The sequence below is a fragment of the Arachis stenosperma genome, chromosome 2, assembly GCF_014773155.1.
Source record: "Arachis stenosperma cultivar V10309 chromosome 2, arast.V10309.gnm1.PFL2, whole genome shotgun sequence".
Classification (NCBI taxonomy): Eukaryota; Viridiplantae; Streptophyta; class Magnoliopsida; order Fabales; family Fabaceae; genus Arachis; species Arachis stenosperma.
The window spans coordinates 100,881,737-100,897,349 of record NC_080378.1 but is presented as its reverse complement, the minus strand read 5'-3'; the positions used below and the strand labels follow the sequence as shown (position 1 = coordinate 100,897,349).

Genomic DNA, 15,613 nt, shown 5'->3' with positions numbered 1-15,613 from the left:
TTTCTCTTTGCAATCATTATCATTTCCCTTTTGTCCATTATGGACTTAAGTGGGATTAATCAGTCCAAAAGGACTCTGGGATCATATGCTAACCCCATTACAGCTGCATATGGGAGTAGCATCTGCACACCTCCCATCAAAGCAAGCAGCTTTGAGCTAAATCCTCAACTCATTATCATAGTGCAGCAAAATTGCCAGTATTCTGGTCTTCCACAGGAAGAACCTACTGAGTTTCTGGCACAGTTTTTACAAATTGCTGACACAGTGCATGATAAAGAGGTGGATCAGGATGTCTACAGACTATTACTGTTTCTATTTGCTGTAAAAGATCAAGCTAAAAGGTGGTTAAATAACCAACCTACAGCAAGCATAAAGACATGGAAACAGTTGTCAGACAAATTCCTGAATCATTTTTACCCTCCAAAGAGGATGACACAGCTAAGGCTGGACATCCAAGGCTTTAAACAAGAGGATAATGAATCCCTTTATAATGCATGGGAGAGGTATAGAGGTATGCTAAGGAAATGTCCCTCTGAAATGTTTTCAGAGTGGGTACAGTTAGACATTTTCTACTATGGGCTTACAGAAAAAGCTCAGATGTCTTTAGACCACTCAGCTGGTGGATCTATACACATGAGAAAGACAATTGAAGAAGCTCAAGAGCTTATAGACACTGTTGCTAGAAACCAATATTTGTACTCTAGCAATGAGTTCTCTCCAGAAGAGGAAGTCATGACAGTAGTCACTGACTCTAATCCTCAAGAACAGATAATTGAGCTTAATCAACAATTGCTCCTGATGACAGAACAGTTAGCAGAATTTAAAGAGATGCTCTATGAAACTAAAGTTGCTAACAAGAGCATAGAACTGCAGTTGAATCAAGCAAAACAGCAAATATCTAAATAGATAACAGAGGAGTGTCAAGCAGTTCAACTAAGGAGTGGGAAGACACTGAATACCACTGCTCAAAAGAATAAAAAGCCAAACAGGGAACAATTGACAGAGGATAACCAAACCACTGTTCAAAATCCCTCTGAGGACAGTAAGAGCCCAGAGAGGAATGTTATTGGCGTTCAAACGCCAGAAAGGGAAGGAAAGTTGGCGTTAAACGCCCATTCCTTGCCCAGTTCTGGCGTTCAAACGCCAGAAAAGGGAGAGAAGTTGGCGTTTAACGCCCAAACTTCACCCATTCCTGGCGTTCAAACGCCAAGGGAAGATCAGACACCTGAGAGTGCTGACAGTAATCCCACTAAAAAGGCTTCTTCAACCACTTCTGTAAGGAATAAACCTGCAGCATCTAAGGTTGAAGAATATCAAGCCAAGATGCCTTATCCTCAGAAACTCCGCAAAGCGGAACAGGATAAGCAATTTGCCCGCTTTGCAGACTATTTAAGGACTCTTGAAATAAAGATTCCGTTTGCAGAGGCACTTGAGCAAATACCTTCTTATGCTAAGTTCATGAAGGAAATCTTAAGTCATAAGAAGGATTGGAGAGAAACTGAAAAAGTGTTTCTCACTGAAGAATGCAGTGCAGTCATTCTGAAAATCTTACCAGAAAAGCTTCAAGATCCTGGAAGCTTTCTGATACCATGCACATTAGAAGGCACTTGCACCAAGACAGCTCTATGTGATCTTGGAGCAAGCATCAATCTAATGCCTGCATCCACTATCAGAAAGCTTGGATTGACTGGAGAAGTCAAACCAACCAGGATATGCCTCCAACTTGCTGATGGCTCCATTAAGCAACCATCAGGCATAATAGAGGATATAATTGTCAAGGTTGGGCCATTTGCCTTTCCAACTGACTTTGTGGTGCTGGAAATGGAGGAGCACAAGAGTGCAACTCTCATTCTAGGAAGACCATTCCTAGCAACTGGACGAACTCTCATTGATGTACAAAAAGGGGAAGTAACCTTGAGAGTCAATGAGGATGAGTTCAAGTTAAATGCTGTAAAAGCTATGCAGCATCCAGACACACCAAATGACTGCATGGGCGCTGACATCATTGACTCTCTGGTAGAAGAGATCAATATGGCTGAAAGCCTAGAATCAGAGCTTGAGGACATCTTCAAAGATGCTCAACCTGATCAAGAAGAACTAAAGGAAACAAAGGAATTTTCGAAAATTCCTCAGGAGGAGGATAAACCTCCCAAACCTGAACTCAAACCTCTACCACCATCCCTGAAGTACGCATTTCTGGGAGAGGGTGACACCTTTCCAGTGATTATAAGCTCTGCTTTGAATCCACAGGAAGAGGAAGCACTGATTCAAGTGCTAAGGACACACAAGACAGCTCTTGGGTGGTCCATAAGTGATCTTAAGGGCATTAGCCCAGCTAGATGCATGCACAAGATCCTGTTGGAGGATAATGCCAAACCAGTGGTTCAACCACAGAGGAGGCTAAATCCAGCCATGAAGGAGGTGGTGCAGAAAGAGGTCACTAAATTACTAGAGGCTGGGATTATTTATTCTATTTCTGATAGCCCCTGGGTGAGCCCTGTCCAAGTTGTCCCCAAAAAGGGAGGCATGACAGTGGTTCATAATGAAAAAAATGAACTGGTTCCTACAAGAACAGTCACAGGGTGGCGCATGTGTATTGACTACAGAAGGCTCAATACAGCCACCAGAAATGATCATTTTCCTTTACCATTCATAGACCAAATGCTAGAAAGACTAGCTGGTCATGATTACTACTGCTTTTTGGATGGCTATTCAGGCTACAACCAAATTGCAGTAGATCCTCAGGACCAAGAGAAGACATCATTTACTTGCCCTTCTGGCGTGTTTGCCTACAGAAGGATGCCTTTTGGTCTGTGCAATGCACCTGCAACCTTTCAGAGGTGCATGCTCTCTATCTTCTCAGATATGGTAGAGAAATTTTTGGAAGTCTTCATGGATGACTTTTCAGTATATGGAGACTCATTTGGCTCCTGTCTTAATCACCTAGCACTTGTCCTGAAAAGGTGCCAAGAGACTAACCTGGTTTTAAACTGGGAGAAATGTCACTTTATGGTGACTGAAGGAATTGTCCTTGGGCACAAAATTTCAAGCAAGGGAATAGAGGTGGATAAGGCAAAGGTAGAGGTAATTGAAAAATTACCACCACCTGCCAATGTTAAGGCAATCAGAAGCTTTCTGGGGCATGCAGGATTCTACAGAAGGTTTATAAAGGATTTTTCGAAAATTGCAAAACCTTTAAGTAACCTGCTAGCTGCTGACACGCCATTTGTGTTTGACACACAGTGTCTGCAGGCATTTGAGACCCTGAAAGCTAAGCTGGTCACAGCACCAGTCATCTCTGCACCAGATTGGGCATTACCATTTGAATTAATGTGTGATGCCAGTGACCATGCCATTGGTGCAGTGTTGGGACAGAGGCATAACAAACTTCTGCATGTCATTTATTATGCTAGCCGTGTTCTAAATGATGCACAGAAGAATTACACAACCACAGAAAAAGAATTACTTGCAGTGGTCTATGCCATTGACAAGTTTAGGTCCTACCTAGTGGGATCAAAGGTGATTGTGTACACTGACCATGCTGCTCTTAAATACTTACTCACAAAGCAGGATTCAAAACCCAGGCTTATAAGATGGGTGTTGCTTCTGCAAGAGTTTGATATAGAAATAAGAGACAGAAAAGGGACAGAGAACCAAGTAGCTGACCATCTGTCCCGGATAGAACCAGTAGCTGGGGCGTCCCTCCCTTCTACTGAGATCTCTGAGACCTTCCCAGATGAGCAACTCTTTGCCATTCAGGAAGCTCCATGGTTTGCAGATATTGCAAATTTTAAAGCTGTAAGGTTCATACCCAAGGAGTACAGCAGTGTGCAAAGAAAGAAATTAATTTCAGATGCCAAGTACTACCTCTGGGATGAACCATATCTCTTTAAGAGATGTGCTGACGGAGTGATCCGCAGATGTGTACCCAGAGAAGAAGCACAAAGGATCCTATGGCACTGCCATAGATCACAGTATGGAGGACATTTTGGAAGTGAGCGAACAGCCACTAAAGTCCTCCAATGTGGCTTCTACTGGCCTACTCTCTATAAAGATTCCCGAGAGTTTGTGCGTAACTGTGACAGTTGCCAGAGAGCTGGTAACCTGCCTCATGGATATGCCATGCCTCAACAAGGGATATTAGAGATAGAATTGTTTGATGTATGGGGAATTGATTTCATGGGGCCATTCCTACCATCATACTCAAACACTTACATTCTGGTGGCAGTGGACTACGTATCTAAGTGGGTAGAAGCAATTGCTACACCCACTAATGATACCAAGACTGTACTGAAATTCCTCCAGAAAAACATTTTCAGTAGGTTTGGCGTCCCCAGAGTGCTAATCAGTGATGGGGGCACTCATTTCTGCAATAAACAGCTATACTCTGCTATGGTTAGATACGGAATCAGCCATAAAGTGGCAACTCCGTATCATCCACAGACAAATGGGCAAGCTGAAGTCTCCAACAAAGAGCTAAAAAGAATCCTAGAACGGACTGTGATAGCCCGGAGAAAGGATTGGGCAAAGAGCTTGGATGATGCTCTGTGGGCATACAGAACAGCATTCAAGACCCCTATAGGAACCTCTCCATACCAATTGGTGTATGGGAAGGCCTGTCATCTGCCCGTGGAACTGGAACATAAAGCCTATTGGGCAACCATGTTCCTAAACATGGATGCACAATTAGCTGGTGAAAAGAGATTACTCCAATTAAATGAGCTAGAGGAGTTCAGACTCAATGCCTTTGAAAATGCAAAAATTTATAAGGAAAAGGCAAAGAAGTGGTATGACAAGAGATTGTCAACCAGAGTCTTTGAGCCAGGACAAAAAGTTCTGCTCTTCAACTCCAGGCTCAAATTGTTTCCAGGAAAACTTAAATCCCGGTGGAGGGGTCCGTATGTGATTACAGGAGTTTCACCATATGGATATGTTGAGCTTCAGGATATTGATTCTGACAAAAAGTTCATTGTTAATGGACAGAGGATCAAGCATTATCTTGAAGGCAATTTTGAGCAGGAATGCTCAAAACTGAGACTTGAATAATTCTCAGTGAAAGTCCAGCTAAAGACAGTAAAGAAGCACTTGCTGGGAGGCAACCCAGTCATTAGGAGGTTGTATGAATTGTTCTTACAGAGGCAAGTATCAAAAACGAAGGAATTCACAGAGTTACAGAAGGATTCAGCTAAAAAAGCAGAGAAAATGAGCTTACTGGCGAAAAAACGCCAGTAAAGGGCATTTTGGGCATTAAACGCCAGAATGGGTACCATTCTGGGCGTTTAACGCCAGGAATGGTGCCATTTTGGGCGTTAAACGCCAGAATGGGCACCATTCTGGGCGTTTAACGCCAGGTGTGCAGCATCCTGGGCGTTCAGAAAAACGCCCAGTGATAAAGGATTTCTGGCGTTTAACGCCAGCCAGGGCACCTGGCTGGGCGTTAAACGCCCAAAAGGGGCACCAAGTGGGCGTTAAACGCCAGAATGGGTGCCATTCTGGGCGTTTAACGCCAGAAAGGTGGGGGGACCACAATTTTGTTTTCAAATCAAATTTTTTCAAACTTTTCTTTTTTCACCCATATTTTTCTACAAAAATACATTTCAATCTCTAATCATTCACTTTTAAATTTTCAAATATCCAAAATCACTCTTCAAATCTCTCAAATCATTCACAAAAATTTTGTTCAAAGAATCACCCTTTTCTCAATTTCTTTCCATATCTTCTCAAATCTCCTTTCAATTTTTCGAAAAAAAACTCCCCTCCCCACCTTATAAATACACGTTTGGCTCCCTCTCTCCACCACACCATTCGAATTTCCTCTTCCTCCCCCTCTCTTCTCTCTTTTCTTTTGCTTGAGGACAAGCAAACCTCTAAGTTTGGTGTGCTTTTCTGTGATCACTAAGCCAAGATTCATCAATATCATGGCTCCTAAGGGAAAACAAACCAATTTAAGAGGCAAGAAAGAGAATAATCCAAAGAATCTTTGGAACCAAGAGAAGTTCTTAACCAAAGAACATGAAGACCATTATCACAAAATAATGGGTCTGAGGTCAGTGATCCCGGAAGTAAAATTTGATCTGAAAGAAGATGAATATCCGGGGATCCAAGAGCAAATTCGAAACAGAGGATGGGAAGTTCTAACCAATCCTGAAGTAAAGGTTGGAAGGAACATGGTTCAGGAATTCTACTCAAATCTGTGGCTGACAGATAAGCAGAGAATGACTGGAACCGCTTACCATACCTACAGAACCATGGTCAGAGGGAAAGTTATGTACTTCCATCTGGACAAAATAAGAGAAATCTTCAAACTACCTCAACTGCAAGATGATCCTGATTCCTTCAACAGGAGGATGGTGAGAGCAGATAAAGGGTTGGATCAAGTTCTAGAGGACATATGCCTCCCTGGGACTAAGTGGATAACCAATTCAAAGGGTGTCCCAAACCAACTCAAGAGGGGAGACCTCAAACCAATTGCAAGAGGTTGGCTAGATTTTATTGGGCGTTCCATATTGCTCACTAGCAACCGTTCTGAGGTCACCATCAAGAGAGCAGTGATGATTCATTGCATTATGCTTGGAAGAGAAGTGGAGGTCCATCATGTGATCGCCTGTGAGATTTACACAATTACAAATAAGAATTCCACTGTAACCAAACTGGCCTACCCAAGCTTGATCTCCTTGCTCTGTAAAGAGGCTGGGGTGAAGATGGGAGCAGATGAATTCATACCCATTGAACATCCAATCACCAAGAAGTCAATGGAAGGAGCAAGAGGAGCAGGGGCGTGAACTCCAAGAGCTCTCCTCTCAAGCTGAGGGAGCATCCACTTCTCAGAATCAAGGTTGTTGAGTCCTAACTCTGTGAAAACCTCTATCATTAGGAGCCTATTTTTGCGTTTTTTTATCTCATTTTATATCTATTTTTGAGTCTTTATCTTAATTCCTAATTAATAAAATTTAAAGTTTATGCCTTAAAGCTATGAATGTCCTATGAATCCATCACCTCTCTTAAATGAAAAATGCTTTAATCACAAAAGAACAAGAAGTACAGGATTTTGAAATTTATCCTTGAAACTAGTTGAATTAGTTTGATGTGGTGACAAGACTTTTTGTTTTCTGAATGTATGCTTGAACAGTGCATATGTCTTTTGAATTTGTTGTTCATGAATGTTAAAATTGTTGGCTCTTGAAAGAATGATGAAAAAGGAGACATGTTATTGAGGATCTGAAAAATCATAAAAATGATTCTTGAAGCAAGAAAAAGCAGTGAATACAAAAAAAAAAAAAGAAAAAAAAAGAGAAAGAAGGAGAAAACCGAAAAAAAAGGGGGAGAAAGAAAAAGAAAAGAAAAAGAAAGAAATAAAGTTGTGATCCAAGGCAAAAAGAGTGTGCTTAAGAACCCTGGACACCTCTAATTGGGGACTTTAGCAAAGCTGAGTCATAATCTGAAAAGGTTCACCCAATTATGTGTCTGTGGCATGTATGTATCCGGTGGTAATACTGGAAAACAGAGTGCTTTGGGCCACGGCCAAGACTCAATAAGTAGCTGTGTTCAAGAATCATCATACTTAACTAGGAGAATCAATAACACTATCTGGATTCTGAGTTCCTAAAGAAGCCAATCATTCTGAATTTCAAAGGATAAAGTGAGATGCCAAAACTGTTCGGAGGCAAAAAGCTACTAGTCCCGCTCATCTAATTGGAGCTGTGTTTCCTTGATATTTTGGAGTCTATAGTATATTCTCTTCTTTTTATCCTATTTTGATTTTCCGTTGCTTGGGGACAAGCAACAATTTAAGTTTGGTGTTGTGATGAGCGGATAATTTGTATGCTTTTTGGCATTGTTTTTAGTATGTTTTTAGTATGATTTAGTTAGTTTTTAGTATATTTTTAGTAGTTTTTAGTTAAAATTCACTTTTCTGGACTTTACTATGAGTTTGTGTGTTTTTCTGTGATTTCAGGTATTTTCTGACTGAAATTGAAGGTTCTGAGCAAAAATCTGATTCAGAGACTGAAAAGGACTGCAGATGCTGTTGGATTCTGACCTCCTTGCACTCGAAGTGGATTTTCTGGAGCTACAGAAGCCCAATTGGCGCGCTCTCAACGGAGTTGGAAAGTAGACATCCTGGGCTTTCCAGCAACATATGATAGTCCATACTTTGCCCAAGATTTGATGGCCCAAACCGGCGTAGCAACTCGGCCTCAGAAATTCCAGCGTTAAACGCCGGAACTGGCATAAAACTTGGAGTTAAACGCCCAAACTGGCATAAAAGCTGGCGTTTAACTCCAGAAAAGGTCTCTACACGAAAATGCTTCATTGTTCAGCCCAAGCACACACCAAGTGGGCCCGGAAGTGGATTTTTCTGTCATTTACTTATTTCTGTAAACCTTAGGATACTAGTTTACTATTAATAGGATCTTTTGACATTGTATCTGAACCTCATGACATTTTTACACGTTTCATTGTACACTTTCCACGGCATGAGTCTCTAAACCCCATGGTTGGGGGTGAGGAGCTCTGCTGTGTCTTGATGGATTAATGCAATTACCACTGTCTCTTATTCAATCATGCTTGCTTCCATTCTAAGATAACACTTGTTCTTAATCCGGATGAATGTGATGATCCGTGACAATCATCATCATTCTCAACTATGAACGTGTGCCTGAAAATCACCTTCGTTCTACCTTAGATTGAGTAGTTATCTCTTGGATTCTTTAATCGGAATCTTCGTGGTATAAGCTAGAACTGATGGCGGCATTCAAGAGAATCCGGAAGGTCTAAACCTTGTCTGTGGTATTCTGAGTAGGATTCAATGACTGAATGACTGTGACGTGCTTCAAACTCCTAGCAGGTGGGGCGTTAGTGACAGACGCAAAAGAATCAATGGATTCTATTCCGGCCTGACCGAGAACCGACAGATGATTAGCCATGCTGTGACAGAGCATAGGAACATTTTCACTGAGAGGATGGGAGGTAGCCACTGACAACAGTGAAACCCTACATACAGCTTGCCATGGAAGGAGCCTTGCGTGTTTGATGAAGAAGACAGTAGGAAAGCAGAGATTCAGAAGATGGAGTATCTCCAAAACCCCAGCCTATTCTTCATTACTGCAATAAAAGTAACCATTTCATGTTCTTTTGCTTTTTACAATCAATCCTGATAATTTCTGATATCCTGACTAAGATTTACAAGATAACCATAGCTTGCTTCAAGCCGACAATCTCCGTGGGATCGACCCTTGCTCACGCAAGGTATTACTTGGACGACCCAGTGCACTTGCTGGTTAGTTGTGCGGGATTGCAAAAAGTGTGATTGCAATTTCGTGCACCATTCACATCTTTGCAGAAAAACAGATAGTTCATGAGAGATTGATAGCGACGACGATCAAAAGACTCGTGGAGAAAATCAGCATAGAAAGGCTTGTAAGCTATGGGGTTTGACAGTTTGGGTTCAGAGACAGAACGAAGAGGGAAGTCGATGACTGTACCGCAGGTATGGCGAGTCTGAGTAGGGCAAGTATCTTCGTCTTCGTGAAGAGGCCTCTTTCCTCTGGAGGAGCTGGGTTTGGAGGAGCTGGGTTGAGATCTGGGTGGAGGAGGAGGAGGTGAAGGACGAGGAGCAACGCCAGGTAGGCGAGCGGTGGTCTTAGTGCGGGCCATGTCAGGAGAAGGGTTTGGTGGTGGAGATGGTGAGGAATGAGTAGGGGAATGAGAGGGAGATGAGTGTGTGTGATCAAAACGGTGGATGCCACTGTGGGAGCCTCTGCGAGCAGCTCTTTTCTTTCGAGCCATTTTATAGAGCACAGGTTGAAGAAGATGAAGGAGTGGATATAGTAGTGTGAATGAGTGCATGTAGTGGGGAGTTATTATAGGCTTGAGAAGTGTAAAGGTTGCACCTTGAAAAGATAAAAATCCAATCTTGAAAAACGTTTTGAAAGTTACAGCTGTAACCTTCGTACGTTTGAAAAGCAAACAAAAGATGGAATTTAATAAAAGGATGCAATTTCGAAAATGAAGCCCTAATACATGAAATGCAAATTAAAAAAATTTAGACCAGAAAGAATGAAGTTGAAGTAAAGCCCAAACATTTCGAAAGCCCACTTTTCATAAAAGCTTAAACAAAATTTGTTTAAAAAAAATTGAAGGAACCCCACTGTTTTTTTTTTTTAATAAAGAAAAAGCCCATAGTTCTGAAAACTGTTTCAGCACATGGTGTCCATCTTTCATCATGGTCAGATTAGAATCCATTAGCTCCATAGTAACTTAATGAAGTTTACTCATCATCTGCCAAATAATCTCACCGCGATTTATGAGACAAAACACAAAAGATCTCATTATCAGAAAAATTAAGAAAACAGAGATGAAGCAAGAATGCCCAATTCAGTTCGCAGCTTACAGAACCTTTCTTCTATCAATGGTTTGGTGAAAATATCTGCTAGCTGACCTTCAGAATTAACAAACTGAATATCTAGATTTCCATTTTGCACATGTTCTCTAATAGAATGAAAACGAACTTCAATGTGCTTTGTTCTTGAGTGCAAAACAGGATTTTTGGAAATGTTAATAGCACTCATGTTGTCACAAAATAATGGAATATTTGAGACATTCAGTTTATAATCAGCTAGTTGAGTTTTCAGCCATAAGAATTGAGAACAACAAGAAGAGGCTGCAATATACTCAGCTTCGGCTGTTGAGAGCACCACAGTGGCTTGCTTCTTGCTAGACCAAACAATGAGGGATTTCCCAAGAAAGCAGCACATGCCACTGGTGCTTCTTCTATCAATCCTATCCCTAGCAAAATCTGCATCACAGAAACCCACTAATTGAAAAGAATCAGTCTTAGGAAACCATAACCCATAATTAGTGGTACCAAGTACATATCGGATGATCCTCTTGACAGCAGAGAGATGTGACTCCTTAGGCTTTGATTGAAACCGTGAGCAAACTCCAACACTTTGGATGATATCAGGCCTTGAGGAGGTTAGATACATTAGGGATCCAATCATCCCTCTGTATCGTGTCTCATCAACATCTCTACCATGTTCATCCTTATCAAGCTTGATGTTAGGATGCATGGGGGTTCCCATAGGCTTGGCACATTCCAGCCCAAACTTCTTGACAAGTTCCTTTGCATATTTTTCTTGATAGATGAATATGCCTTCTGCAGTTTGCTTGATTTGCAAGCCTAGGAAGAAATTGAGTTCTCCCATCATGCTCATATCGAATTCATTAGTCATAAGCTTAGCAAAATCTGCACACAAATCCTCATTAGCCGAACCAAATATAATATCATCAACATAAACTTGCACAAGAATAAAATGATCATGATAATTTCTAATAAATAAAATGGTGTCAGTGGCTCCTCTTTGAAAGTTATTTTTCAATAAAAATGAGCTAAGCCTCTCATACCAAGCTCTAGGAGCTTGTCTTAAACCATATAAGGCTTTAGCTAGTTTGAAAACATGGTTAGGAAAAGTTTTGTTTTCAAACCCAGGTGGTTGAGCCACATAAACCTCTCTATCTATTATGCCATTGAGGAAAGCACACTTTACGTCCATTTGGAACAACTTGAAGCCACAGTGAGCAGCATATGCAAGGAGCAAACGGATGGCTTCCATTCGAGCTACAGGTGCAAAGGATTCATCGAAATCAATCCCTTCCTCTTGATCATATCCTTGAGCAACCAATCTAGCTTTGTTTCGGACTATGGATCCATCTTTACCCAGCTTGTTTCTGAAAATCCATCTAGTGCCGGTGACTTTCTTTCCATGTGGATAAGGCACCAATGACCACACCTGATTCTTCTCAAATTGCAACAATTTCTCCTTCATGGCCAACACCCAAGATGGATCAGCAAGAGCTTCTTGGATGTTTTGAGGTTCAATCTTTGATAAAAGAGCAATGTTGTTTGATTCGACTCTTTTCAAAGATGAACGAGTAATTCTACCAGTGGATGGATTTCCTATTATGAACTCTTCAGGATAGTTTTTCAGAAACCTCCATTCTCTTGGTCTTCTTGACTGGTTTGAGGATTCAGGTTCCTCTTGATCAACAATGGCCTCTGCATCAGTATTTTCTGCAGCAACAGGAGATAATTCCAGATTGTCTCCTGCAGAATTGGAATTTTCGTTGCTAGCAGGTGCAGCTTCATGAGAATCAGAATTATTTTGAACTGGCTCATCATTCTTGGGGAATTCAGCTTCAAAACCTGGACTATCATCTATGCAAATACTAGGAACAATGTTAGACTCACAAAATGTGACATGCATGGTTTCCTCAACAGTTTTGGAGTTCTTGTTATAGACTCTATAGGCCTTGCTATTTGTGGAATAACCCAGAAAAATGCCTTCATGTGTTTTAGGGTCAAATTTACCTAAATTTTCTTTGATGTTCAAAATGAAACACTTACAGCCAAACACATGAAAATAACTAAGATTGGGAGGATGCCCTTTCCAAAGTTCATATGGGGTTTTCTTCAAAAATTTTCTAATGATGGTTCTATTTAAAACATAGCAAGCTGTATTCACAGCTTCAGCCCATAAGAACTTGGGGATTTCATATTCACATAACATAGCTCTAGCCATTTCTTGTAAACTTCTATTTCTCCTTTCCACAACACCATTTTGTTGAGGTGTTCTTGGACAAGAGAAGTTATGTGATATGCCTTGTTCATCACAAAAGGATTCAAAAAATTGATTTTCAAATTCTTTACCATGATCACTTCTAATTGAAACAATTTTTAAACCTTTTTCATTTTGAACCTTTTTGCCGAATTTCTCAAAAACTGAAAAAGCCTCATGTTTATGAGCAAGAAAGAACACCCAGCCAAATCTAGTATAGCCATCCACAATTACCATGCCATAACTCTTTCCTCCAAGACTTTGAGTCCTAGTTGGTCCAAACAGATCAAGATGTAACAATTCCAATGGTTTCTTAGTAGAGACATCTTCCTTGGGTTTGAAAGAGGTTTTAATTTGTTTACCCATTTGACACGCATCACAAGTGATGTCCTTGTCAAATTTTATATTAGGAAGACCTCTAACTAAGTCTCTCTTTACAAGCTTAGAGATTTGGAACATGCTAGCATGTCCTAACCTCTTATGCCACATCCATTTTTCAGATTCCATTGAAGAGAAACAAGTTACATTTTGAACTTTTAGATCATCTAGAGTGATACCATAAACATTGTCACTTCTTTTGGCAACAAATAAAACAGCCCCTGTTTTCTCATTTATGACTCTACAATCAGATTTCCTAAAGGTTACAGCATACCCAAGGTCACACAATTGACTTATGCTCAATAGATTATGCTTTAACCCATCAACTAAGAAGACACTATCAATGCAAGTTGAAAAATCTTTGCCAACCTTACCAATGGCAATTATTTTACCTTTTCCATTATCTCCAAAAGTGACAAATCCTCCATTATATTTGTTGAGTTTAATGAAGAAAGTATCCCTTCCGGTCATATGCCTTGAACATCCACTATCAAGATACCACATTTCCATTTTCTTCTTGGATGCAAGGCAAACCTGCATGTTCTTTAGCTAACCTTAGGTATCCAAATCCATTTGGATCCTTTGATGTGAAATCTTCTTGGTTGCCCAAGAGCATTAAAATCATGAACAACTTTATATAACTTACTATCATTACCAAAAGACCTAAGAAAGATGAAACATTGAGGAGGATCATGACCATTTCTATTGCATTTGTAGCACTGATTTCTGGGGTTTGCTAAATCCTTTTGGTTTGAAAAATTTGGAAGAGGAAGGTTCAGATTTTTGAAAGTTTGGTTTGAAAACAGATTTATTTTCCTCAATGAAACCAATTCCAGATTTTTCAAACCCAAACTTTTGACAAGCAAGTAATTTGTTCAGATTTTGAGAACCTTGAACAAACTTTGCTAAGTCTTCATTCAAACTTTTTATTTGTTCATTCAGTTTTTTGTTTTCAGAAATCAAATCAGTGGAGGCAGTAACTTCATGCTTGAGTTTGAATTTTTCTAATTCAGTTCGCAAGGCAATGTTTTCTTCTTTTAAAAGCTTTTCATTATTAGTTTCATTTGCCTTAATCTTTTTCAGAAGAAGATCATTTTCTGTCCTCAAAGCCTCATTTTCTTTCTTACATTTAGCATACTTATCCAAGAGTTTCTTAGAGTTCACAGAAATGTCTTTAATAATGTAGTGCAGTTCATCAATAGATAAGTTAGAGAGATCTACCTCATCTTCATCATTATGATCTGCCATCAGACATAATTGAGCTTCTTGATCTGAGCTTTCTGAGCTAGTGTCGTTCTCCAAGTCCTCCCATGTTGCCATCATCACCTTCTTTTTGTCTTTCTTGAATTTTTCGCCTTTCTTAAGTTGAGGGCAATCTGACTTGAAGTGACCAGGCTCCTTGCAGTGATGGCATGTGAACTTGACTTGATCTTTCTTGACATCTTTGGATGAAGAGCTTCCTTTGCCTTTATTTTTGTATCTTAGTAGTCTTCTCATTTTTCTTGCAAAGAGCACCATTTCTTCATCTAAGAAACTGTCATCAGATTCTTCTCCTTGGGCTGTCATTCTTGATTTTAGTGCTATACTTTTTTTTTTGTCATCTTTGTCTTGAGACATGTGAGTGGTTTCATAAGCCAGCAGCTTGCTTCTCAGCTCATCATAGGTGATTTTGATTAAATCATTCCTTTCAGAGATGGCTGTGCTTTTCACTTTCCATTTCTTAGTAAGACTTCTCAAAATCTTTCTTACCAAGGTTTCTTCAGAGTAGCTTCTTCCCATGGCGTCCAGATTGTTGATGATTATCGAGAACCTTTCGAAAATTTGATCGATGCTCTCATCTTCCTTCATACTGAATATTTCATACTCCTTCATCAGCATGTCAATTCTGGTCTCCCTCACTTGCTTAGTGCCTTCATGAGTGAGTCTGAGCTTATCCCAGATTTCTTTCGCTGTTTTACACCTTGACACTTTTCTGAACTTTTCAAAGCTGATTGCACAGTGCATCAGGTTGATTGCCTTGGCATTGAGTTCAACCTTCTTCTTTTCTTCATCTGTCCATTCGTTGTCCTCCTTTGCCACAACTTCTCCATTAGCATTCTATTTGGTAGGAACGTCTGGGCTGTTGAGAATGATCTTCCAGATGTTGTAGTCAATCGACTGCACGAAGATTCTCATTCTCTCTTTCCAGTAAGAGTAGTTGCTGCCATTGAAGTAGGGAGGTCTATTATTAGACTGTCCTTCAGTAAGAGTGAAAGCCACGATGTTGGGATTTATATTGTTGGCCTTGGATCTTTACTCCAAGCTGTAAAGCTTGCCTTCTTGAGACCCTGCTCTGATACCAATTGATGGTTTTAGTTGAACTTGAGAAGGGGGGTTGAATCAAGTTGGTTAAAAACACAATTTTCTTGTTCTGTTTTTGCTGTTGCTCGAGTTGCAGGAGATTATTTAAAATAGTCTCATATGCAGAACATTAAAAGAAGAGAGAAGAGGAGAAAGGGGCCAGCATGTATCCTGGTTCGGACTCTTAGTGCCATGAATCCTACTTCCAGTCTCCACCACAAACCATGGTGGAATTTTCACTATAATTCTCAGATTACATACACCAATACTATTGAATTAAT

The 15,613-nt window shown here is 40.3% G+C and overlaps 1 protein-coding gene across 1 annotated transcript; it reads right to left on the bottom strand.

Annotated features, from left to right (window-relative positions):
• Window positions 1-13,694: 13,694 nt before the first annotated feature.
• Window positions 13,695-14,996, bottom strand: LOC130963302 (uncharacterized). The gene has a single exon (XM_057889433.1). The coding sequence runs from the start codon at window positions 14,994-14,996 to the stop codon at window positions 13,695-13,697; it is 1,302 nt and encodes a 433-aa protein (XP_057745416.1).
• Window positions 14,997-15,613: the final 617 nt, after the last annotated feature.

What these genes read in the sequence shown, in the direction of transcription:
- LOC130963302 (XM_057889433.1), bottom strand. Translation starts at nt 14,996, where the DNA reads ATGCACTGTGCAATCAGCTTTGAAAAGTTCAGAAAAGTGTCAAGGTGT.